At 42.9% G+C, this 25,737-nt stretch overlaps 1 protein-coding gene across 1 annotated transcript in view; it reads right to left on the bottom strand.

The window, feature by feature from the left end:
* The window catches only part of RGS20 (regulator of G protein signaling 20), a 73,122-nt gene that overhangs the window by 16,137 nt on the left and 31,248 nt on the right, over nt 1–25,737 (bottom strand). The window contains exon 4 of the mRNA XM_026516474.4: nt 1,407–1,555. Coding sequence (XP_026372259.2) covers nt 1,407–1,555 — 149 coding nt within the window. The remainder of the gene's footprint in view (nt 1–1,406; nt 1,556–25,737) is intronic.

The raw sequence follows: 25,737 nt of genomic DNA, 5'->3' as shown, positions 1-25,737 counted from the left end.
GGTCAAGGATATTTTCCATTCAAGTTGTGTATCTCTCTTTCAAAGCAAAGATTTTGCATCTTCTTGTACCAGTAAGTTAGCTTATATTTTTATATTCTTTTGTTAAGCATATGTTTTGACATTTCTCTTTATGAAAACATGAAATTAATAAAAGAAAAGCAGAAGATAAGCTCCCTCTACTTAACCTTAATCTTTAAGACCCACCTTAAATTCGAACTCTTCTACAAATTAATTAAATAATTAATTATTTATTTATGTTATTATTAACATATAATGTATTATTTGTTTCAGGAGTACAGGTCTGTGATTCATCAGTCTTACACAACACCTAGTGCTCACCACAATACATACCCCCCCAGTGTCCGTCACCCAGTCACCCCATATCCCCACCTTCCTCCCCTCCAGCAACCCTCAGTTTGTTTCCTGAGATTAAGAGTCTCTTACGGTTTGCCTCCCTCTCTGGTTTCATCTTGTTTCTTTTTTTCCCTTCTTTCCCTATGATCCTCTGCCTTGTTTCTTAAATTCCACACATCAGTGAGATCATATCATTGTCTTTCTCTGATTGACTTATTTCACTTAGCATAATACCCTCTAGTTCCATCCACTGGAATGTCGTTGCAAATGGCCAGATTTCATTTTTTTGATGGCTGCATAATATACAAAGCCTTAATACCAAGTAGACTGCCTTGAGTTCACTGCTTCCTAACCATCTAGTTATTGTTTCTGCCCAAATATTAATATTCGATCACCAATGGCCTTAGACTGTTCTTTAGTTGTTTAACACACTAACCTGATTTCAGGGATTGGAACAGAAGTCCCTTGGGCACTGGGTGTTATACGTAACTAATGAATCATTGGACACTACATCAAAAACTAATGATGTACTATACAGTGGCTAACTGAACGTAATAAAAATTTTAAAAAATAAAAATTTTCAATGGGAAAAAAATTGATACTCTTTTTTAAAACAGCAGTTTCTCAAGTCCCTTGAGAGCTGGAATACAGAGCCCCTTCGTGTGTGTGTGTGTGTGTGTGTGTGTGTGTGTGTGTGTGTGTTATGTTGTTGTCCTTCACAGATCCCAAATCAGTGTCAGGCATATAGTAGTTGTTTAAAGGGGCATCTGAGTGGCACAGTCAGTTAAGCATCCAACTCTTGGTTTCGGCTCAGGTTGTGATCTCAGGGTTGTGAGTTTGAGCCCCATGTTGAGCTCCACATTTAGCATGAAGTCTGCTTGAGATTCTCTCCCCCGCCCCACCCCTCCTGCTCATGCTCTCTCTGTCAAATAAATAAGTAAATATTAAAAAAACCCACAAAAAACAAGTAGAGAGTTAATCATAAGCTGATACTACTCAGGGGTACCCTCTGCCAGTCAGGAGCACATGACTGAGAAAAACCCCAGCCTTACCAGGAACAGCTGCAGCAGCAGCACCAGCAGAAGCAGCAGGCGTTGGACCCGCGGTCCCCCGCTCCGGGCTGGCCTGGCGTGGAGCCACTGGTCTCCTGGGCTGCAGGCATCTGCCGTTTCCGCATCTCCGACTGCTCAGATCTCATGAGCTGCAACAGTGCAAGCAAAAGGGGGGCCAGTTACCACCACACATGGCCAGAGAGTCAGTTGTCTGGATCACTGAGAAGACACAATTATGACTCTCTCCAGGTCATTTCTGCAAATTCTGGCAAAATTTATATAGCCAACATTTCATGGCAGTTATCTGCCAAGCACTGAGAATAAAAGGATGAATGGAGGGGGTCCCTGCCCTAAGGCGCTTCCAGTTCAGGAGAGCACTCAAACACTGACATCACCTACACGAGGCCATCACGGTGACAGCTACGATGAGAGCATTCCGCAGCCTTGATGTCCCCTTTGGGGTGAACTGCCAGGGAGCAGTCCCAGGTGACAGCTGAGTTAGGGATACCAACAAGGCATGACTGTGAGCACCGTGGGCCAGAGCGTGCATACGGGAGGAAGCCAGGCCAAGATGGCAGGCATGCAAACAAGGCAGGAAGACGGAAGTCCTGGGAGGTTGTCGCTTTCTGAGACCCCCTGAGGTTCAAGTCTTAACTCGCTGTGAAACCGTGAAGAAGTTTTGCCACTCCAATATGTGCAAAGGACCTAGACCCCCGCCTGCTACTTAGTGTTGCTCAATTATTCCCAGGAAGCAAGGGAGGGCTGGGGACCGTGGCCTGCTCTGACCTGTCCTGCCATCTGCAAGGACAGTCACCCTGGCCTGCCTCAGTGTACAGCAAGCCATTGCAAACAAGGTCTATGCCCTTCAACCCATCCTTTTTCTGAGGACCACAAGAATGGCCGAAGGAGAGAAGCATTAAAGCAGCGTTAAGAACGAGAAATTGCCACGTGCACTTTTCCATTTGATACTATCGTTCGATTGTTGGTGAAGTAAAAGCAAAAAATACCAAAGCTACATTAAAGAATCTTAAATAAGACTTGGGATTAAATTCTCGATGTGTTCTTCTATCCCAACACTAGATTTATCTCTTCCTACTATTACTGATTCTTATACTCTATTGGACTTTATTTTTTTTTTAAGATTTTATTTATTTGACACGGAGAGAGAGAGAGCACACAAGCAGGGGGAGCGGCAGGCAGAGGGAGAGAAGCAGGCTCTCTGCTGAGCAAGGAGCCCCATGCGGGACTTGATCACGACTGGAGCCAAAGGCAGAGGCTTAATCGACTGAGCCACCCAGGTGCCCCTGGACTTTGTTTTAATGATTATAGTTTTAGTATATGTTTTTATATTGGGTAGGTGAAGTTCTCTTCAGTAACTTTAAAAAAACTTGTTTTTGGCTGTTCGTGTCTGTTTTCTCATCCAGTTGAATTTTGGAATCAGCTTTTCAAAGTCCAGAAATAACCACGTTAGGATTTTGAGTAGGACCACATTGAATTTATAGGTCTATTTATGAGACAGGACATCTGTTTGAGTACCTGCCAAATCAGGATGACTCCTCGGGAGTAGCCCTTTTAATTATCCCAGGATGTAGTTCCAGGAGCGCAAGAGAGACGCGGTCAAGTGTTTACCGTCCTTTCATCCACAGCCAGAACAACGCTCACAACTCCCGGCCATGATGCCCAGCCCGAGCAGTCCAGGACGCCTGCACAGGGGCGGCTCGCTTGTTCAAAGGGTGGAGACAGAGACATTTGTCCAATTCACAGCCACGTTTTATGGGCACCACTGGGAGACAATCCTCTTTTAATGCCCCTGGGGTAGAAACCTGGTGCTCCTCCAGGCATCTGCCGCATTGCAGAGACACAGACTGACAACAGTTTCCCTTCATTCAAGACACTGAGGGGCAAGAACGAGCCCACACAGGCTTCAAACAAAGATGCTGGGTGCAGGAGATGCCCCAGGTGATTATTTTCTAAGAGATACTGATGCAACTTGTCTCATTAAAAAGAAAAAAAATCCCAACAGCTTCCCAGAAGGAAGGATTGTGACGAGGTAACGTCAACGGGTTTCAAGGGACTACATTTCCAACATCTTTGCAACACCGGGTCTTCCCAATCAGTACGTGACATATGTGTTCACTGAGAGCCTCTCTTCTGTAGATTTTAAAGACTTTCCTCAAACAGGTCTTACATATTTTCGATAGGTTTATTTCTGAGCATTTTATGGATCCAGTTTTACTGCTGTTGTAAATACTTCGCTGCTTCAAGTTTCTAAGTAGTTATTTTGGCGTATAGGAAGGCTAAGGGTACCATATCTGGCCTCCCCGCTGAATTCTCTTATTAATTCTGGTAGTCTTTGTACTGATCCTCTTGGGTTTTCTAGGTGGATAATCATACCGTCTATAAATAGTCACACTTGTCTGTTTACTTTCTGTATCTTTCCAAGTACAAGATCCTTCCTCTCCTTGGTCTTACTTCACTGGCCAAGAAGTTCCATAAATATTGAAAAGTAGCAGTACTTGTAGGTGCCTTTGACTTCTTCATGACTTTAACAAGAAGACTGATGGCACTTTACCCATATGTGTGATGTGTGCTGGAGGTTTCCGGGAGAAGATAGTTTTACAGAGTTAAGCATATCTTCTTCTATTAGTTACATAGTACAGAATAATTTGTGCCTGCTTAACTTACTGTTTATTTTACCGAGAGATGGAGAGTGCGAGTGGGAGTAGGGGCAGATGGAGCAGGAGAGGGAACCTCAAGCTGACACAAGCTCTGCGTGGAGTCTGAGGCTGGGCTCGATTCCAGGACACCAACATCATGACCTGAGTGAAACCACGAGTCAGCTGCCCAACTGACTGAGCCACCCAGGAGGCACCCCCCCATCTTACTACTTAACATATTTTACTTGCTTGTACACACCTCATGTTTGTAAATCCCGGGAAGACTTAATGATTTAGGGAGCAAACTCTGAGAGAACATCATAGGGTTGCTCATGACTAAAGATAGCCTTCAGAAATCAAAGGCAAATGACATCAAAGTCTGTTCTCACACATTTTGGAAAAAAGCTCTATTGAGGTGAACAAACATACAGTCTGCGCAAACTGTTTAAAGGGTATAATTTGGTGAGGTCTGGCGGGTACATACCTGTGACACTGCCGCGACAATCAAGACCACATCATCCACGCAAGCTTCCTCACACCCCTCAGGAGTCCCTCCCTCAGGCCCCTCTCTCCTGTTCTTGCCCTCACTCAACAGTCACTGACCTGCTTTCTGCCACCAGATGTTAATTTACATTTTTAAGAATTTTATACAAATGGGATCTTTTTTGTCTGGCTTCTTTCAGTCAGCATGATTATTTCTCGAAGGTTATGTGTATCAGTCATTCATTCCTTTTTTTAAATTTCTGAGCTGTATTCCATTGTCTAGATGCATATCATTTGCTTATCCATGTGCCTGTTGCTGGCCTTGCACCTTATTGATGGCTCCTGAAAGGATTATATATATAAAAGTCACTGTCTTCTTTTGAACCCAGAAGTCTTTTATCAGACAAGATGAGTGGTGCACGTGGCTGACACTGTATTAAAATTTACAGCACTGTAACAGTTGCAATGTTCCTAGTTTGTTCTTCTACATTGAATAATGCTTGATGATTATGGTATTTCTTGGATTAGTCATGGTTGTTAACCATTTTCCTCACTTACAATTCCTCCTTTATTTTCTTAGTGTTCCATGTTTCAATTCATCTTCATAGAGTTTCAACTTAGCTTCATAATCTATTTAATTTTTCCTCTGTTTAACATTAGAATTTCTTGTATGGTTTCTTGGAAACCTTACACGTGGTTCAGTAACATTGACATCTTGAATCATTTAAAACTTTGGATAAACAAGAAATATATGCTATTCCTATAAAATCTACGAGCAACCTATCTCCTCTCAGTTCCAAAATTTCTAAATGAATAGCAATGGTTTTCACTCAATTACTAGGTGTTGGAGTGTTCAGTGGAGGAAGTAGTTAGTCTTGACGATTTATGCCCTGCTGAGCCGTGGTGGGATACGAGAGTGTGGGAAAAGGCAAAACGTGTTGATAAAATCTGAATATTAAATAGTACCAAAATGTTGATAATTGTTGAAGTTGTGTCTTTAACATATGGACTTCGTTATACTTTCCTCTCTACATTTTTTTTTTTGACAGCAAGGATGCAAGCTGTGGGGAGGGAGAGGGAGAGAGAATCTTAAGTAGGCTCCACGCCCAGCATGGGGCCTGACCCGGGGCTCCTTCTCACGACCCTAAGATCATGACCTGAGCTGAAATCAAGAGTTGGATGTTTAACCAGCTGAGCCACCCAGGCGCTCCCTTCCTCTGTACAATTAAGTATGTTTGAAAATTTTCTTTTAAGTTTTTAAAATGTTGAATTCTATCAGTTAAAAAAAAATCTATTGAGAATATGAATCTATTAAGAATATGAATTTTCTCCTTTGAATAGTAAATGAAGTAAATTAATGAATTTCTTAATTTTGAATCACCTTTACCTTACTAAGTAAACTCTTCTTGGGTCTAAAAGATGGTTATTCTTTTATTATACTGCTGAAATTGATTTGGTGATATTTATAAGGAGTTTTAAAAAAATCAATCTATTTTTTAAGAATAAAGATTTATTAATTTATCTGAGAGAGAGAGGGAGAAGGAGGAGGAAGGAGAGAATCTTAAGCAGACTCCACAGAGCCGATGCGGGGCTTGATCTCACAACCTGGAGATTACAACTTGAGCAGAAACCAAGAGTCGGAGGCCCAGCTAACAAAGCCACCCAGGTACCCCTATCTATCTTTATTAAGAAATTACTTTTGTCCATCCCGAAGATTTGCAGAATTTGCCTGTAAAATTACTGAAATCTCTCAAGACTGGCTTGTTGACTATGTTTTCAATTTCTTTTTTGATTTGTTCTTTTTCATCTTCTTCCTTTCTTTGAGTCGATATATTTTTCATCTCCTGTAAAAAAAATCCATCCATGTCATCTAGTTTGCAAATGTACTGAAACTCATTATTAATAGTCATCTTATCACTGTCAGAATGCGATGCTTTAAACTGCTGCCTGCTTGTTTAAAAGACAAATGTGTAATTGCTTATGGGATAGGTGCATATTTAGTGTCATGAAATATTTGTAGAGACTTAATTTTTCAATGTGATAGCTAATTAATATGAAGCCTAAAAACATGTATTATAAAGATTTTATTTATTTATTTGACAGAGAGAGAGAGAGAGCACAAGCAGGGGGAGCGGCAGGCAGATGGAGAAGCAGGCTTCCTGCTGAGCAAGGAACGAGATGCAGGACTTGATCCCAGGACCCTGGAATCATGACCAGAGCCGGAGGCAGAGGCTTAACCGACCGAGCCACCCAGGCATCCCTAAAAGCATATATTGAATGAATGCTACCTATTTACAAGATTTTTAAAATATGTCATTGGTATGTATTAGCTCAGCTAGTCCTTGCAGACATTGGCATATGATCTGATGAGCCAAACTAGCTTCGCGTATCTTTTTTCCTTTGCCTTCACCATATCTGTGGGAGAAGCCTGTACACATTTCATTTCCATTTATTCTCTCTAAATAACATGGAATCAGTGCTTCTTTATCATTGCTACTGTTTTGCTCTTCAGGCGAGTGTCTGGCATAGACTGCTGGGCATCACCTCAGTGTCCCCTGGGATGTCACATGCATAATGCCCCAGTAACTGGCTGCCTTTGCTTGAGAAGTTATATGAATGCAAAACCAATGTCAGTGACCTCAGATGCTTTATTCTATAATTTATGGCATTTAAAGAGCAGCCTGAGGAAATGGGAATAATACAGGTTGGCAATTTATTAAATATTCAGATCTTAACCGAAAGATAATCCTACTCAAACATGGCTTTTCCCCAATTCCTAGGAACCTGGCATTTAAGAGAATTCTTTCAAAGTTCACGTAAAAGCCAAGGCAAACTCATAATCTTGATCACACTCTTTTAGTAATTTGGAATCAAAAGCAGTATCTTGTTAGAAAAAAATGTAACCTAACCATAATTAGCTCAGAAAAGTTATTTATTTTATGGTAAACTTAAACTTTCATTATAGTTTCTTACCTCTGAGAACAGCCATTTTTGAATTACACATTGGGAATATGATGACATATAAGTACTATATGAAAAAATTCTCTCTTAAGGCCTAGGACCTGAGCTCCTGTTAGACTCATAGACAAGATCCCAGTGAAGGAGAACCAAGAACCTTAGAGGGCATAAATTCAAAACCTTCCTCAGCAATTCTTAGAAAATGATCTTACCATCAGGGGACAATTCAGGGCCCTGAAAGTTAAACCAATATATTAAGGAAAGTAGAGTAAGGCCAACTTCCCATGAAGGCAACCCAAATCCCAAATCCATTTATACAGCCTCTGAGTTCATTTTTCTTTAACACACCTTGGCTCTTGAAGTATTTTCCCTTTGGGCAGTACTCCATTGTGGATCATGAGTATGAAAATTAATAAAGGGAAACCTCACTAAAATGGAGTCGGGAAACCAGAAGGGGGAGCTCTCACCCCTTACCAGTTGATGTCAATTACAGGAAGAACTGCCAATTACACACCCCAACAGAAGAATCTCCAACAGGAAAGAATCATCAATTACAGGCCACAACAGGAAAAGATACACATTACATCTCCTCCAAGAAATCAACTACCCCAGCAACTCAGCCAATGAGAAACCCTCATCACCCTGAACTCTTGCTTTTCTCAAATGGACATTTTTTCGAAACAACCTCTCCCCCAGCTTCCTCCTTCTCCATAAAATGTTACTTTCCTTTGTTGGACTAGCCTATGGTTTTCTGCCGTGGCTTGCCTGTCCTAAGTTGCAATTCTCTGCTATTCTTGAATAAACCTGTTTTTTGCTGGTAATATAAGTTTTATTTTTATCACAGTAAATTTTATGAATTTCTGTTTTCATTTCCATTATTCTTTATTTATCTACTTTCTCGAAAACTACTTTGTTAGTTTTCTCCTCACCTCTGGCACTAAATTCTTAGTTCATTTATTTTCCATCATTGCTGTTTTCCAATTAATGCATTTTGGGCTACACATTTTTATCCAATTACTGCTTTGATCATAACTATGAGTTTTGATATATGGAACTACTGTTTAATTCCAAAGAGCTCAGATCAAATTTAAGCTCAGATTTCTTTTTATCCAAGGTTTTTCAGAAGTTTATTTTTAATTTCTTGGCTAGCCTGTCGTTAGCTTATATATATTTTTTGCACTGATTAGAAAATGTGACCTCTATGACTTTCCCACTTTTGAATATATTGAGATCTGAGGGTAACTTTCTTCAAGGTTTAAAAGGATGTAGCTTTGCTTACCTGTAGTTTTATGTTTTCCAGGATGCTGTATAAATGAAATCATACAGTATGTAGTCACCTCTAGAATTTTCCATTCATTTTCTGGGATCATAATGTCATTGGGATGCAAGAAATTATTAGCCTGGCCACTTGCCTCACAGCGGAATCATTACTTCCCAAACCAATGGGGTCTCTCTGATTCTTTAAAAATTTGTAAAGATTCTTTAAATTGTAATACAGATAAGAAGGATGTCAACACGTTGAAAACATCAAATGTTTCACAAGAAAGGTGATTCATGGGCTCGAGGAGTTGTTATGCAGCCCCCTCACCTGAGATAGAGAAGAGTGGGAATGGGGTGGGCACAGAGCACAGGACGCCTTGCGCCCTCGCTACCCATGAACTCGTCATTCCCACCACACTCTCCTCACGGTATGTTGCAGAAGTGACGGGTTTGAGTTTTGCCCTTCCTCTGTTTTCACACTGAAGGAGTTACAAATGAAGTCCAAACGGGGTGGGAGGAGAAGGCTGAGAACTATTTCTGGTATTTTATAGCTTCAATAATTCCAAATATATCAACGCTACTAGGTCGACTACAAATGAGCGTGAGACCCTGCGTGTGACGCTTCCTCTCGCACTACAATGGCACACGCGAACTGTACGTCCTTTCCCGTCATGCCCTGTCTCTCCCCCCCCCCCCCCCGCCCCGAAAATCTTTTCAAATGGCTGAATCTACACCAGCAACAATCTCCCCTCCTCGGGAGCAGCTTCTGTTCATTTATCTCGCGCTGCTTGCTGAGCTCCCACGGCCAGTGGGGCCGGGCCCATTAGAACGGTGGTGACACTCCAGGAATATTCTCTGTGCTGCCGCCTCAAGAGACTCTCATTTCCTTGTTCTGCAGTAACATTTCTCAGTATTTAGCAGAATTTGCTCCTAATTTTACCCTGCTGTTGGTCTTCCTACCATTTAAGTTTCCCCAGCCTGAAACAGCTTTTTCTAACATGATTTTGCCCTGGATGCACGATGAGTTTTCACAGATACCACCTTTAAGTCTATATCCTACACCCTGCCCCTGCCCCTTGGCAAGCACAGCCAGGGTGTGCTCAACAGCCACGTGGCAGATGGCTGAGTGAGCTCCTGCGGGTGCTGGCCACGCTTGTTCTTCGTGCTGGGTGCTCAACTGCGGGGGGCAGGGGAGGAAGCCAGGCTCCAGGTCCCTCTCAGAGGGCGCCTCACTTCTGAAGAACTAGAGAAATTCAGGTGAACGGGCTGGGGAAAGGGACTGTTCAAAGTCCTTACACAGGTTGGAGGGAGGTGCAAATCGGGTGTGATCAGCACTGGGCTTCCATGCCCGGAAGGGGGTCGCTTCTGAGGGTGTGTGGCTTTCAGGCTGGTTAACCTACAGGAAGTCTCTCTCATTCAAGAATCTACACCATGAAGTTTGAAAAACAGACAAGGTGAAATCAGCAGGACCCATTTCACTCCTGAACGCTCCTGGGTTTAGCTACTTAATCTGAAAACACCAACATGTGAACGCAGCTTTCTCTGAGTCCCAGAGTCCCAGCGTTAACACCAGATCACCTGATGCTAATTAAGTCACAACCAAGCCCACTGCCTGCCCAAGGCTTCCACCTGTTACCCTTAGCTGCTGAGAAATGAGCTGAACCTAGGTCAACAGTGATGTTTCTATTTTGTTTAGCTGAACCCTGAAACAATTTCAAGTTTGAGGGAAAGTCGGCACATTACCCTGTGGTACAGTCATCACCAGAAAGAAGTACAACTCACTCCAGCTCATGAAATATTAATGAAGAGCTGGCAGTTACTTGCACTGTCTTCAACATAGTCAACTGGACCAAAGCTCCAATCAGAGCTGTATCTTTCACTTTATATGACACAGAAAGCTAGCAGTTTTTAGTACCTCATGGGTTGGTTGGGAGATCTTAGCTCTTCCTCTGTGCAAAACTATGAGTTTTCAAATATTTCTGTCCTTTGATTTTATTGTCTGAATAATTTGGTTGCTATTTTAAGAAAAAGCCGGTTCATTGTTCTAGGAGGGGAAGTCAACTGAAAGCTTACTAATAACAATAGGCATTTTAGAATTATAATTACTTCCAGATGGATGCTTACACATGTCCTCACCTCTTAAAAAACACATAAGTATGTTACCATCTGTTTTGCAGTGACTCTGAATGGAAATCTTTACTCTCCTGTTTAAATAGCTGCCACCAAGTTTAAGACTATAATAGTAATGTCTTTCTCTTCTTTTCTGCTGTTATTAAATGGATGTATTATATAACTCAACTTTTATGACTGCCTTTGGGAAATATCAGAAATAATAAGAGTATGATCTAAAGGGAATTAATCAATGGTGCATGTTTTAACTTGTTCTTTCTTAATATCAACCAACAATTAACATTTTTTTGAGTAGTGATTGAAATCTTTATCCCGGCCTTGCCTTATCCCAAGAGACCATGGGGAATTTCTCAAGGACATTGGAGATGGGTGCATTCCCAATGGTAATGTAGCTCAGGGGCACCTCAGAATGTACTAAAGGCGTATTAAAATCTTTGTGGGGCTGCTTTAGGAAATCTTCAGATCATGAAGGAATGTGTCAGGCAGTCATTAGCAGTTTGCATGAGAATTTGTACCAGCTTTTTTTAGTGTTTCTCAGCAAGGAATAGGCCCTCTAACAAGAATTTATGTCAATCACTGCAAATTACTGGAAAAAAAAAAAAAACAGGACAACTTATTTGCAACATGGAAAAATTACTGTCCAAATTTGAACTTATTTCCATGGACAAACCTACCCATTTTCTCCCCTCTTCCTGTCTTGGTAAGCAGTGTTGCTGTCTATCCAGTTGTCTAAAAAAGTTTGAAGCCACCCTCCGCTCCTCCCACTTCCAGCTCTTGGCAAAGCCAAACGAAGACTCCCGCCAAGATGTTTTTCATGTCCATCCCTCTTTTTTCCCCCACATGCCTAGGCCCTAGTTAGCCTCTCTGGCCTTGGATTATGAGGAAAGTCTCCACATCAATCACTCTGCCTCTATTCTGGCTTCGGATCCCTGGAAAAAGGGTAAATTCTGGAAGGAGCTGTGAGAGAGTTATCACTGCCCTTCCTCTCTCTGTGGTCTTTCTTTTTCACTCTTTCTTTTGAGGCAGCATTTTAGGTGGTACTTGGTAGGGAAGGAGTTGACTTTGGGATGAGTGTGCTTTTGCTTGGGGGATACATTTTCATTTTGGAGGAAGGTAAGGCTGGGGAACTGCAGAAGCACAGTTTATTGGGGCACCTGGCTGGCTCAGTTGGAAGAGCATGCAACTCTTGATCTTGGGGTTGTGAGTTCAAGCCCCATGTTGGGTGTAGAGATTACTTAAAAAGAAAACAGAGGGGCGCCTGGGTGGCTCCATTGGTTAAGCATCTGACTTTTTTTTTTTTTTTTTAAGATTTTATTTATTTGTCAGAGAGAACACAAGCAGAGAGAGCTGTAGGCAGAGGGAGAAGCAGACTCCCTGCTGAGCAAGGAGCCCCATGTGGGACTCGATCCAGGACCCTGGGATCATGACTTGAGTTGAAGGCAGACATTTAACCGACTGAGCCACCCAGGCATCCCAAGCATCTGACTCTTGATTTTGGCTCAGGTCATGATCTCAGGGTTGTGAGACTGAGCCCTTCATCGGACTCTGCACTGGGTTTAGAGCCTGCTTAAAATTCTCTCTCTCTCCCTCTGCCCCTTCACCCCCTCTGTCCCTCTCTAAAAAAGAAGAAGAGTGGGTTTTCTGATGCTGCTCTGGCTTAGGCCCTGAAGAACCTAGAGAGAAGCAAGAACAGTGCTAGGTCATCAGCTAGGTCATCAGGGTTAGAGGCCTGGCAATGACCATCAGCAGGAATGTGGTCTGCTTCTCATTGTTTCTTGTGCCCTATCTCTCAGGGACCTAACTGCTGTGGAAGGTGGCTAGTTGGAGAACAGATGTAGTCAAGATAAGGTTAATGTTAATTCTGGGACTATGTAACTAGCATTCTAGGTTAGTCAAATTTGACACATTTTTCTAAACTGATATTTCTTTTTCTATAACAATTGTTGGACATCTCATTTATTTATCCAAAATATTTTAAAAAGAAACCTACATCAAAACATTAATACAGTGATTTTTTTCATGATGGTAGAATAGCATACAGGAGGCACTAGAAATAATATAAGTACATGTCAAACAAAACACATATATTTATTCATAAACATACATATATGTATATATACACGCACAATAATGATAGCAAAATGGTTTAATAAATTAACCTGTCCATTTTCATCTAGAGGAAATAAATTGCCAGTGTATGAATGGATTCCACCTGATTCCTCTGTCAAAAATATAAAAATCAGTCATTTTTGTTTTTACATTTAAAAGTTCAGCTTTTGGGGGGCACCTTGGTTTAGGCTTGGGTTGTGATCTTGCAGTTGTGGGATCAAGCCCCACACTGGGCTCACCCTCAGCGCAGAGTCTGCTTAAGTTTCTCTCTCTCACTCTGCTCCTCCCCCCTCCCCAGTCTCTCTCTCTCAAATAAATGAATCTTTTTAAAAAATTAAAAGTTTAGCCTTTTCTTCATTTTCATAGCAGTCCGTAACCTAAAATCAGCTTAATGATACCATGCAGATTCAGCCAACTACTAAAACATAGGGAATGGCACACATACACACACGGCACACCCCAGAAGTGCTGAAATAATGAAGAAAATGCCAAGTATGGTGATGACCTGGAGCAGCCTACATTGCTGATGGGAGTGCACACTGGAACCACCCTTTGGAACACTCACAGAATCCATGAAAGCTGACCATATGCACACCCTCTGACCCAGCCACTGCAACCCCTAGTACCCACTCCTAAGAAAGGCTGCACCAAAAGCAGGCATTAGGATATTCTTGCATGTACTACACATAATCGCCTAAAACTACTCAAATGTTCATCAATAGTAGAATGGATAAACTGTGATATATTCATACAACGGACTACTGTTCAGCAATGGTTGATTTACAATTACCTCAGCATGCGGATGAATCTCACCAGCAACGCTGCGTAAGAGAGCCAGGGGATACAGACTTTATACTGTCTCACTCCATTAAAAGAAAAATACAAGCCCTGGCAAAACTGTCGTCCGCTGTCAGGAGTCAGTCAGTGCTTCCGCTCGGTGAGGAGGTTTCTGGGAACCTGTAACGTGCTGCTGCCACAATGCGGGGGCGGTTACAGGGGTGTGCTGAGTGATGGAAACGGACGAACCCGTATGCGCACTTTTCTATTACTACGGCAGGGTCTCAAAGAAAGCTACGATGAAGACAAGGCAGGCTAGAAGCCATGATCATGGAAGACGGGTGGAAGAGAGGTTTATAATTGTCTGGATGTCTGTCACCTGCCAGGGCGTCTGACTTCATGCGCCTCCCCGGGAACACGAGGCAGGGGAACACCGCGCCTGGGAAGACTTGCCAGCACCAACAGCCGGCTCGCCAGACTCCAGATGCTGGCTTGCCTCCTCTCTCCTCTCTGAGTGTTCCTTTTTGGTCTACTCTTACTGCAAGGTGTTTGCCTTGTGCTTTTAATGTTTTCCAACCTTATGTCAAAGGACCGGAAAGCGTTATGGAGGAGGAACTTTTTAAGATGTGTAATAGCACTGGGTGCCATACACAACTCATGAATCATGGAACACTACATCAAAAACCAGTGATGTACTGTATGGTGGTTAACTGAACATAATAAAAATAAATAAATAAAATATGTAATAGTGATTGAGATATCGTCCGTTTCACACAGAAATCCTACGAAGTTCTTGGCATGAATCTGGAGCCCAATAAGCACAATCATGGCCTTGCAAAAGATTTTTGTATGCTCCAATGTTGTTGGATACTGTCAACGAGACACTGTGAGAAACGGTGGTGGGGACGTGCTCTTCACAAGCTTCCTGGGCACTTTGTTCACAGTTTCTCAAATGTGGAAAATACGCTGAGTCTTTGACGATGTAGCAGGAGGATCAGGCAAAGACTGACCTGATCAGGGCGCCTGGGGGGCTCAGTCCGTGAAGCATCTGCCTTTGGCTCAGGTCATGATCCCAGGGTCCTGGATCAAGCCCCTGCACAGCGGGCTGTCTGCTTCTCCCTCTCTTCCTCCCACCCTGCTCATGCTCTCTCTCTCAAATAAATAAATAAAATCTTTAAAAAAAAAGAATGATCCGATTATAAGTCTAGGATAAAAAGTTTAAAAATAGGACCATGTTGTTTGTTTTCAAAGCGTTTTCCTGCTGACCTGGTCACACATTTATTGAGCTCCACCTGACGCAGTCCATGCTGCAGGTGGGGGGATCTGGGGTGAGCTTCACTATCTCTGCCAAGGGCTTATGTTCTAGGCAGAGAAACACAAAATCATGACAACAAATAGGTAAGATGCTAAAATGGTTGATACCCCATAGCATGATGAGGGGTTGTGGCAAGGAAAGATCTCTGAGGAGGGGGCACCTGAAGGGAGACCAATGATGAAGTGAGGTGGGTGCACACAAATGTTGGCAGGTGCTTCTAAGAAGGAACTGCAAATACAAATGATACCGCCCCGTCCTGGAACATGCAGAAAGGGTAGTGACTGATAAAGGGAAGGAGGGCACTGAGGACACGTGAGTGAGGGAGATGAGAATGGGCTGGAGGCCTCAGACACCAAAGAATTTATGGAGGGGAGCACCAGAGTGAGCAAATGGGTGGGTCACAGGCATGGGTTTTAGGATAAGGTTTCTGAGGAGGTGCAGTGGGTTATGGTGGATCCTGGGGATGGTCCCATATGTGAGGGGTGAGGTGTGGGAGGGGAAAAGCCTCCTGGAACTGAGAAATCAAGAAAGCTGAGAGACCAGAGGGTAGCACAGTTCATTTACAGGGATGTGAAGACAGGGCCAGTGCTGGAGAGGCAACGACACCCACGTGCTAGAGTCTTCTACCTGAGGGCAGGGACCAGAGGGTGAGTAGATGACAGAAAGGAGCAGAAGCGGAGGTTCACTCTAAGGACACACATTCAAAAGAAGTTTGGGTGTTTTTTTTTTTTTTTAGTTGTGGTAAATTTACATAAAATTTATCATTTTAACCATTTTTAAGTGTACAGTTCAGTGGCGCTAAGCACACTCACACTGCTCTCCTACCATCACCACCATCTGTCTCTAGAACGTTTTCATCTCCAAATGAAACTCTGAATTCATGAAGTACTAACTTCCCATCCCCACCTTCCCCAGCCCCTGACAACCACTGTTCTACTTTCTGTCTCTAAAAATATGTGTCGTCTAGGTACCTCGAATAAGTGGAATCATACAGTATTTGTCGTTTCACGTCTGACTTATTATACCCACCATGTCTTCAAGGTTCACCCATGTTGTAGCTTGTGTCGGAATTTAAGAGCAGGGTCTTTGAGGGAAGAATGTTTTGGAAGTGGCCACAGAAACACCCACCTTACTTCTAAGTATGGAAGTAAGTGGTAGAATTTCAGTGGAAAAACGCCTGCAATTACCAGGGCCATGGGGAAAAGCACTGCCTTCCGAGAGCAGCCAGATTTCAGTGAGGGAAGGAAGGGAAGGGATGTTGAGACACTTGTGAAAAACTGGGGCATTCTGATGGCAGACTGAGCTCCAGAGAGCACGGTGGGCAGGAGGCAGAGGGGCGTGCGATGAAGCCAGATAGCAGAGCTGCGCATCCCTGTAGTGACCGGGATCAGAAGCCGAGTGGGAATAACAGTTTATGTGGAGAAGTCCTGCAAGTCTTGGTCTGGCACTTCAAGAATAATCACTGAAAAATAATGAGCAATTGAGGGGCGTCTGGCTGACTCAGTCGGCTAAGCGTCTGCCTTCGGCTCGGGTCATGATCCCAGGGTCCTGGGATGGAGCCCTGGACTGGGGTCCCTGCTCAGGAGGGGAGTCTGCTTCTCCCTCTGTGCTCCCCCCACCCTCTCAAATAAATAAATAAAATCTTAAAAAAATATATTAACAAAAAAATAATGTGCAACTGATCCAGAATTTCTACAATTTCCCTATGTCACCTAGGAAAGAGATCATGGGACTTCAAGTCAGGGTCTACTTCTACTCTGACCTTTGCCACTCGTGTGGCCTGAACCAAACTACTCCATCCTCCTAAGCCTCCACCTCCTCAACTGGGTATCAGCCGTAAGTGAGAGAACGTACGTGGGAGGTCTCAGAACTAGGAAGTGCTACTCTCATGCCATTATTATTATTAGTTTAACTCAGTACTCACTGATGGTATGTCACGTAAAAGAATGAGTAGTGTGGGAAGTCTTTAAATTGTGTGTGTGTGTGTGTGTGTGTGTTTTGTTATAAGGAGGCTCCATGCCCAGCGTGGAACCCAACCCCAGTGGAGCCTGAAATCACAACCTGAGATCAAGGACCTGAGCTGAGATTAAGAGTCGGATGCCCAACCGACCGTGCCACCCCAGTGTACCTAAATTGTGTGTGTGTGTTTTAAGATTTTATTTATTTATTTGACAGAGAGAGAGAGAGAGATCACAAGTAGGCAGAAGAGCAGGCAGAAGGAGATGGAGAAGCGGGCTCCCCACTGAGCAGAAAGCCTGACACAGGGCTGGATCCCAGGACTCTGGGACAATGACCCAAGCCAAAGGCAGATGCTCAACCAACTGAGCCGCCCAGGTGCCCCCTAAATTGTGTGTTTTTTAAAAAAGATTTTATTTATTTATTTTGAGAGAGAGAGCGTAAGCGTGAGCATGAGCAAGGGGAGGGGAATGAAGAGGGAGGGAGAGGAGGGGGGAGGGGGAGGGGCAGAAGGAGAAGAAGCAGCAGGTTCCCCACCGAGCAGGGAGCCTGACGTGGGGCTCAATCCCAGGACCCTGAGACCATGACCTGGGCTGAAGGCCAACACTTAACCAACTGAGCCACCCAGGCGCCCCCTAAATTGTGTTTTAAGAGCATAAACAAATCCATCCTATACCTTTGTATCTACATTCAGCAGAGAGTGAAACAGCCGGGTCCCCGCTTACCCACCCTCAGCCCTCTGGCACCTCAACCACTCACAAACCTAGAAGAAACCTATAATGCCTCGTCCTGCTTGCAAGTGGTAACAAAATAGCTGAGGAGACGGAGAATGGGAAGACCAGAGGAGTGTCCATGTGTTAGCTTGCCAACCAGAGCTAAGGAACTTTTGCACATTCACTGGGGAAGCCTGGGGAGAACCTGCCTGAGGCCTGGGCAGGAAGAGGTCCGGGTGCAGCCCTGACTTTCCCACTGTCAGGCTTTGTGACTTCAGCAATGGGCCACCTTCCCAGGCCTCAGTTTTCCTATCTGCAAATTGAAGGATGATGACTAGCTTTTCTTCTTATTCTAAGATGCTATTACACGGGTGAAGCATGCAAACATTGCTGAGTGAAAAAAAGCCAGATATAAAAGGCCACATATTGTAGGACTCCTTTTACATGAAATATCTAAAAGAAGCGAAGCTGTAGAAACAGAAGGTAGATCAGTGGTTGCTAGGGGCTGCGGGACACAGGGGCTTGGTGGGTGACAGCTGGGGGTGTTAGGTTTCTTCTCAATGATGAAATCATCTAATGTTCTAAAATGGATTATGGAGATTGCTACACACTCTGAATATATTAAAAGCCATTGAACTGTACACTTTAAATGGGTGAATTGTATGGTATTGTAAATTATCTCCCAATAAATTTTATTAAAATGCCATTACTTTATATAGACTTGTCACCTGAAACTAATGTAACATTGTGTCAGCTACAATTAAAACAATTTTTTTAGATGCCATTTTTCAATTTACTTTAAAGGCAGCATGTTGGGCTGCATGAGTCCAAAAGAGCAGGGACACTGGCTCTGAGTTCAGTTCTGGCCCTGACGTGGTGACCCTACATAAGTCATTTGACCGTGCTGGGCTTCTGGTGGCTGAGTCATTCCCACTTGCTGTTTTGTAAAGTTAACGTTCACTGGGCATGGTATTTAATTGGGCACTGTTAATTTTGTTAGGTATGACAAAGGAATTCCATGACTTAGAGCCAAGACACATCAAGACAAGGAAAGAAAAATATGCAGGGAAGAAGAATAAGGAGAGAGAACACGTGGCAGGGAGAAGCAGCTGCGCTGTCTGGTGCGTTGGGAACAGCGACACACCAGTAACACAGGCTGGCAAGTGGTGAGGGGGAGAGGGCTGTGGGCGCATCACAGGGCCCTGGGGTGTAGTTGGAGGGTGGACAAGCAGCCCAACTCCTGAAGGAAATGCTACATTATGGCCCAGAACTGTGTATAGCGCCTAATATTTAGAGTTCTTCAAGTGTGTATTTGAAAAAGGAAGTGCCATGAAAATACTTCCCCAGGGGCACCTGGGTAGCTCAGTTGGTTAAGCATCTGCCTTCGGTTCAGGTCATGATGCCAGGGTCCTGGAATCGAGCCTTGCATCGGGGCTCTTTGCTCAGTGGGGAGCCTGCTTCTCCCTCTCCCTCTGCCCCTCCCTCTGCTTGTGCTCTCTCTCTGACAAATAAATAAAATCTTAAAAAAAAAAAAAAAGGAAAGAAAATACTTCCCCAGACATCACGTTATAGTGGGAAATTCAGATGAACATAGCATTCACCTTACATAGCGTGTCAGTACTCCCTGTGTATGGAAGCCGGTTGGTACAAAGATCCAGAATGCAAGCTCTTTCCTTGGTTGAAAGCACAAGAAGTGCGCTTTGGCCCAGAGAATTTTCATGTTTATAGTCTTTCCTACATTCGACAGTGGAGAGGTGGTTCTCAAAGTGTGTGTAGAGAAACTGAAATGCGTAAAGCCTAATTACATTTTAAATTTTATTTGATAGAGAAGATAGTGAGTAAGTGTGATTAATGCCGCATTGGCCCTCACTGTGTTCAATCTGCATATTGCATCTCTCTCTGGTGTTGAAATCTAAATAAACCTAGAGCCCAGAGGGTATCATGTATTATGCATGCTTCAATATAACCCTAAGAATGTGAACTGAAATTTGATATGAATTTAAATCCTCTACAAACTCACACTTACGAAAGTGTCTAAAGTAAGGATGAAACATTAAGAGTGAAGCCAGTTTCTTCTTTGGTTCTGAGGTGATACAAGGAATATACCTTCCCCACAGGAAAAGGGATAAAGCCCCTCCATGCTCTCCTAATTGGCCCCCCTATTCCTAGGTACACGCTGAATACCCTTTCATACGAGGACAACAGTCTGGAAACATCTGATACCCTTAGATGCATTTCTGGAGGTGATACAGTTTCCTCAACCCAGAGAGTTCTCCAAATTAACAATGCGGAGGGGAAATGCAACATTACCACCATCATCCTTGCCCGGAGGGGTAGGAGGGGTGGAAGACATGGGGGTAAGGGGGTGTGGAGGGCTGCAGATCAAGGAGGCATTCCAGCCCCGCTGAGGGCCAGGACATCTAAGGGCTGGCCTGGAGCACACACTGTCAAGATCTTTTGGCAAACAGAGGCTCTTGTTACCCTTGCTGCATATGCCCAGACACACTTTGTGCCTGTTAGCCACTCTGTCACTGATGAACTGACCTACCAAGCTTTTGAAAGGCCCTTAGGAAATAATGTTTTTAGCATAACTCAAAGGGGCTGGTCATACAGACGCAGTGCTCTTCTGAAACGATACAGTAGGAAGTTCAAGCACCACTCATGAAGTGGGCTGGTCAAATCACTGAACCTAAGTCTATTCCAGCCTTTGCATCTAACATCTAGTTTGCAGAAATGTAGGGAGTAGGGGATCAAGTTCAGCATCATGAGGAAGAAGCAAATAAATTCACGGTGTAGGACAATCCACTGGGCAGTGCACCCAGTTTCTTCCCCAAGTTAGTGTGTGAAAAAGAAGATGGAGGGTGGACGAAGCAGTCAGACAGAGACTGAGGAGAAATGATGTGATATGGTTAGTGTTAGGGACTGAAATGTGTCCCCTGCATTTTTATGTCGATGTCCTAATCCCCAGTACTGCAGAATGTGACTTTATTTGGACACAGGGTCTTTAAAAGAGGTGATTAAGTTAAAATAAGACCAGTAGGGTGGGGTCAAGATCATACCTGACTGGTGTCCTTATAAGGAGCAGAAATTGGGACAAGAAAGACACTGAGGATGCGTGCACACACACACAGGAGGAAGAAAATGTGAGGACAGAGAAGAGAGCTGTGTGCCAAGCCAAGGAAAGAGAAGTCAGGAGAAAGCAAACCTGCCCACACCTTGATCTTGAAGATCCAGCCTTCAAACCGTGAGAAAATAAATTTCTGTTGTTTAAGCCCCCCAGTTGGTGGTATTTGATATGGCAGCCCTAGCAAAGGAATACAGATGTTAAATGATGCTAAAATCGTGTTAATTTTGTTAGGTATGATAAAGGCACTGCTATTATTATATGGACATTGTATTTTTAATGTGCTTAGTATAAGGCTATTAAGTTTCTTAAAAGTAACATTCATTTTTATTTTAACTGTCTTTAATGAGTAACATTTGTAACGAAGCTTACTATCATTGTCCCAAAGCAATTAGCTAGAACTATGGAAACTCTTATGACAAGGCCTCCTTCTTTGATCACAAGTGGGAGGAAGGCCTTACCCAGGGCTGCAGAAGCCCCCCACCACTCTGGTGCAGTCTGCTGGGGCTCTCCTAACCCATTCTGTTTATGCTGGTCACAAATCTTACAGACATTAGGCCTGGATGACTATTTGCGAGTTGAACTAATTTTCCACCAATTACAGCAGATGGGTTGTGAAATGTGTTACTGTATATGCAAATTAAGGATAATAAAAGTGTACAAAAATCTGTGTTCCTAAGTAACTAACTAGCCTTCTGTACTCCTTACAGGTCTGTCTGGGCAAATTTTTCCTCTATATCTCTTTTACCACAAATTCTACTTTCCCACATATATAAAATTCTCCATGATCCCTTACGGATAAAAGCGTCGGATCCTCAAACTTTGCCTTATGTCCATTATTAGATGTTTTCATCCTGTGATGATAGCAAGTTCCTATCCTATTTAAAGCTTTTAGATTGTAAGTAATTTGAATCTCTGAAAGCCTCTAGCATCTGAGTGATACACACAGCCTTTGTGCATATTATTTCCCTCTGGCCCTCCTTCATTAGTCTTTTGAGGTTTGTTAAATGTCCTCAAGTTTTCCTGTTCACATAAAAATGCTGAATGTTGAAGTGGTGGATACCCAAAGCAACCTTAAGTTAGATCCTCTGACTTCATTTCCTGTAGGAGATTCTCTTTAATTGAATTTTTGGTCTTGTCCTTAGGAATTTTTTTCTTAAAGAGTGCACATTTTTTTTAAGGTAAATTTCTTTTTTTTTTTTTTTAAGATTTTATTTATTTATTTGACAGAGAGAGAGAGACGGCGAGAGAGGGAACACAAGCAGGGGCAGAGGAAGAGGGAGAAGCAGGCTTCCTGCCGAGCAGGGAGCCCGGTGTGGGGCTTGATCCCAGGACCCTGGGATCATAACCCTAGCCGAAGGCAGGTGCTTAACGACTGAGCCACCCAGGCGCCCCAAGAGTGCACAATTTTTCTAAGAAATAACATTGCCAGTGGTTGAATGTCATATTTACTTTCACAGAGACTGTTTCCTATGAAAATGTAGTAATTCTTCACACTTACATTTAGGTTATAGATGAGAGGGAGGCAAACCTTTTCTGTACAGGACCAGAGAGTGAATACTGGAGCCTTTGCGGGGCCTTATGGTCTCTACTGCAACATCTTAGCTCTGCCTCTATTGGTGCAAAAGCAGTCACAGACATCATGTCGCTGAATGAATGTGGCCCCGTTCCAATAAAACTTTATGGACATTGAAATTCAAATTTCATAACATTTTCATGTGTCATGAAATATTCTTCTTCTTTTGATTTTTCCCCCCAACAATTAAAAAATGTAAACATTGAGCTTCCCGGTTGGTGAACACATCTAGATGCTGGGAGGGTGGTGTCCCCACAGAGGGCAAGGAGGCTCCACGCCCCTCCTCCCGTGCCTTGCTCTTGGCATCTCTTCCGCTGGGCTGTTGCTGAGTTACTGACCCCCCCTTCCCCCCAAGAAGAAATGCTGCTAGCAGACTGCGTTTGGATTTGAACTGTGATTCTTCCCAGAGTCCCCAGCCTGCCGGGGCTCTAGCCCATCAAGATTTCGGACGTGCCAAGTTTCCACAATCGTGTGAGCCAATTCCTCAAAATAAATCTCTCTCTCTCTATATATATATGATAAATAATTTTTAAAAATGTGAAAACCATTTTTAGTGTACAGGTCATACAAAAACAGGCAGTAGCCTGGATTTGGCCTATGCACCCGAGTTTGCTGACCTCTGTAGTAAATATATAGACTCTCAGTAGATTGTTTACAGTTTTAGAAAAGAAAGTGCAGATTCTAGGCAGCAATATCCCATTGATTATACCAAAGAATTTCCCACCATAACCTCATGAGAATTTAGTGTACCACAGCACAGTAAGCTACATATCATAAAAGTCTAACAAATTCTCATTTCTGCCTCCAGCCCAGGCCAATCTCTTCATTTAGAAACACGTCAAACCGACTGCCTACTCGCTGCCACAGCTGCAGCTTTTGCGGGCATCTGAGACTTTAGGGTTTAAAGTAGACTCTCGAGTCTCCTCTTCTGCCCCTTCTGTTTCCTCTCCAAGCTTCTCCAAGTCCATACATGGTGACCCCATCCACCCACATCTGAAAGAAGGAAGAGAAAATTCAGGAAAAATATCTTCAAGGAAAAAGACAATAGGTCAAGGCAGGCCACAATTCGTCTGCACCAACTAAAAAAGTCAGATAAATAACTAGAATCACATTTCTAAAGACATCAGAGAGCTATGGAAGCAAAAAGATTAAATTAACTAAAATTTCTGAGAGGGAGAGCTCTTCAAAAGTGAGCAGTCTGTCATCAGGTGTTTTTCACCTTGAGTGCATTTGCTGACTCTAGGTTTGGGTTGAGAATATAAAGGAACTCCATAGTTTCATGTGGGAGAGCCAGGACCCATGTGTAACAAGGCCATCCTCAAACACATGCCTGGCCTCCTCCAGATATTTACCAGATGCGGAAGCGACGTGGGGAAGGTGCGTGCAGAAAGCAAGCTCCAAACCTCTGAAGGGGACACTGAGTGTCTCAGTCTTTCAAGACTGAGGAGATAGAAACCCACTAGGCTTTAACTCTGAAGCCCAGGAGAAAACACTTGAGGAATGTGAAAAAGCCAGAGGTTACCTATGTCTTATTAAAATTGCAACTGGCCCAAACTCATTTCAATACCTGTTAGTACTGAAGTGGACAGCCTCTCATCCTCACAGAGGAAACCCCTCCAAGGGAGAGTCGTTGCTGTGGACAATGTTATCTGAACCAACACAGTTTCTTTATATATGGTGTGTACATACAATAAAAATTAGGAGGTATGTGAAGAGACAGAAAGATGTGACATAAGAAACAAGTAATAGATGCAGACTCACAAACAATATCAATATTGGATTTAGTAGATACGAATTTGATGGACAAAACTGATGAAAAGATGGAGAATTTCATCAGAGAATTTAAATGTATTTAAAAGAATCAAATAGACATAGTATATTGTGAACAAAACACCTTCTGAAATTAACAATTCCCTAGATGGTTTGACGGAAGCCTGGGCACAGCAGAAGGCAGGTTAAATAAAATAATACACAGGTCGAAAGAAAGTATTCAAATGGAAGGAGAGAGAGACAAAAAAAAAAAAGGAAAAAAAGAAAAGAGGGAAAAAAGTATAGAACAGAGCATAGAATAAGAGACACAGGGAAGAAAGGGAAAGTCTAATGTAGGTAGAATTTGAGTCCCAGCAGCAGGAGAGAAAGAGAGAAAACAGGCAAGAAGATGTTGAGTGAACATTTCCCAAAACTGGTGAATGATATCATTCTACAGATACAAAAAGCTCAGCACATTGACAGCAGGACAAATACAAAACCACACCACATTTATTCTAACTGTGGCAAGTCAAAAACAAAGAGAAGGATTTTAAATCAGTCGGAGGAAAAGCCATGTTACTTTCAGAGAAGCAGGACTTTTCGACAAGAACTACAGAGGTCAAAAGGCAATGGTTTGAGAACATAAGGCAAGGCACAGCGTGGGATATGCAATAAACACAGCTACAGGTTTTTGACAATAACTTATATCCAGAATATATAAAGAATTCTTATGAATGAAAAAGAAGACAGACAACACAATGGAAAAATGGGCCAAAGACTCGTAGAGGCAGTCTATAATAGAAGATAAATCAACCAAATGGCCAATAAAAAGATGCTCAACATCATTAGCAATCAGAGAAATACAAACAATTTTTTAAAATATTTTATTTATTTGACAGAGAGAGAGAGAGATTGAGCATGCACAAGCAGGGGGAGCAGCAGAGGGAGAGGCTCCCCACTGAGCTGGGAGCCGGCTGCGGGACTCGATCCCAGAACCCCGGGATCATGACCTGAACCAAAGACAGATGCTTAACCGACTGAGCCACCGAGGTGCCCCAAGGAATACATACTAAAACCATAATGAATTACCACTACAGTGCCACCAGAATGACTAAAATTAAATGGTGGACAATGCTAAATGTTGGTGAGGACATGAAACAACATATTGCTGGTGGGATTGTAAGTTAGGTTGGAGCGTAAAAACAGTTTGGAAAACTGACAGTATCTAGTAAAGCTAAACTTATACTGGATCTATTACCCAGCAATTTCACCCCTGGGCATCCAATGGAAATAGGGCTATGTTTGTCAAATACATGAATGAGAATACTAATATTAGCGTTATTCATAATAGGCCCATACTAGAAACAATTCAAATGTCCTTCAACAGTGAAATAGATAAATAAACTATATTGTGTTAACACAAAGGAACACTAGACAGCATTGAAAATCACAATACATGCAAGAACGAGAGAATCTCAAAAAAATAATGCTGAGCTAAAGAACCAGATGCAAAGAATATGTACT

Source organism: Ursus arctos, unplaced genomic scaffold, assembly GCF_023065955.2.
Source record: "Ursus arctos isolate Adak ecotype North America unplaced genomic scaffold, UrsArc2.0 scaffold_6, whole genome shotgun sequence".
Classification (NCBI taxonomy): domain Eukaryota; kingdom Metazoa; phylum Chordata; class Mammalia; order Carnivora; family Ursidae; genus Ursus; species Ursus arctos.
The sequence above is the reverse complement of the archived record's forward strand: the minus strand, read 5'-3'. Positions and strand labels throughout refer to the sequence as shown.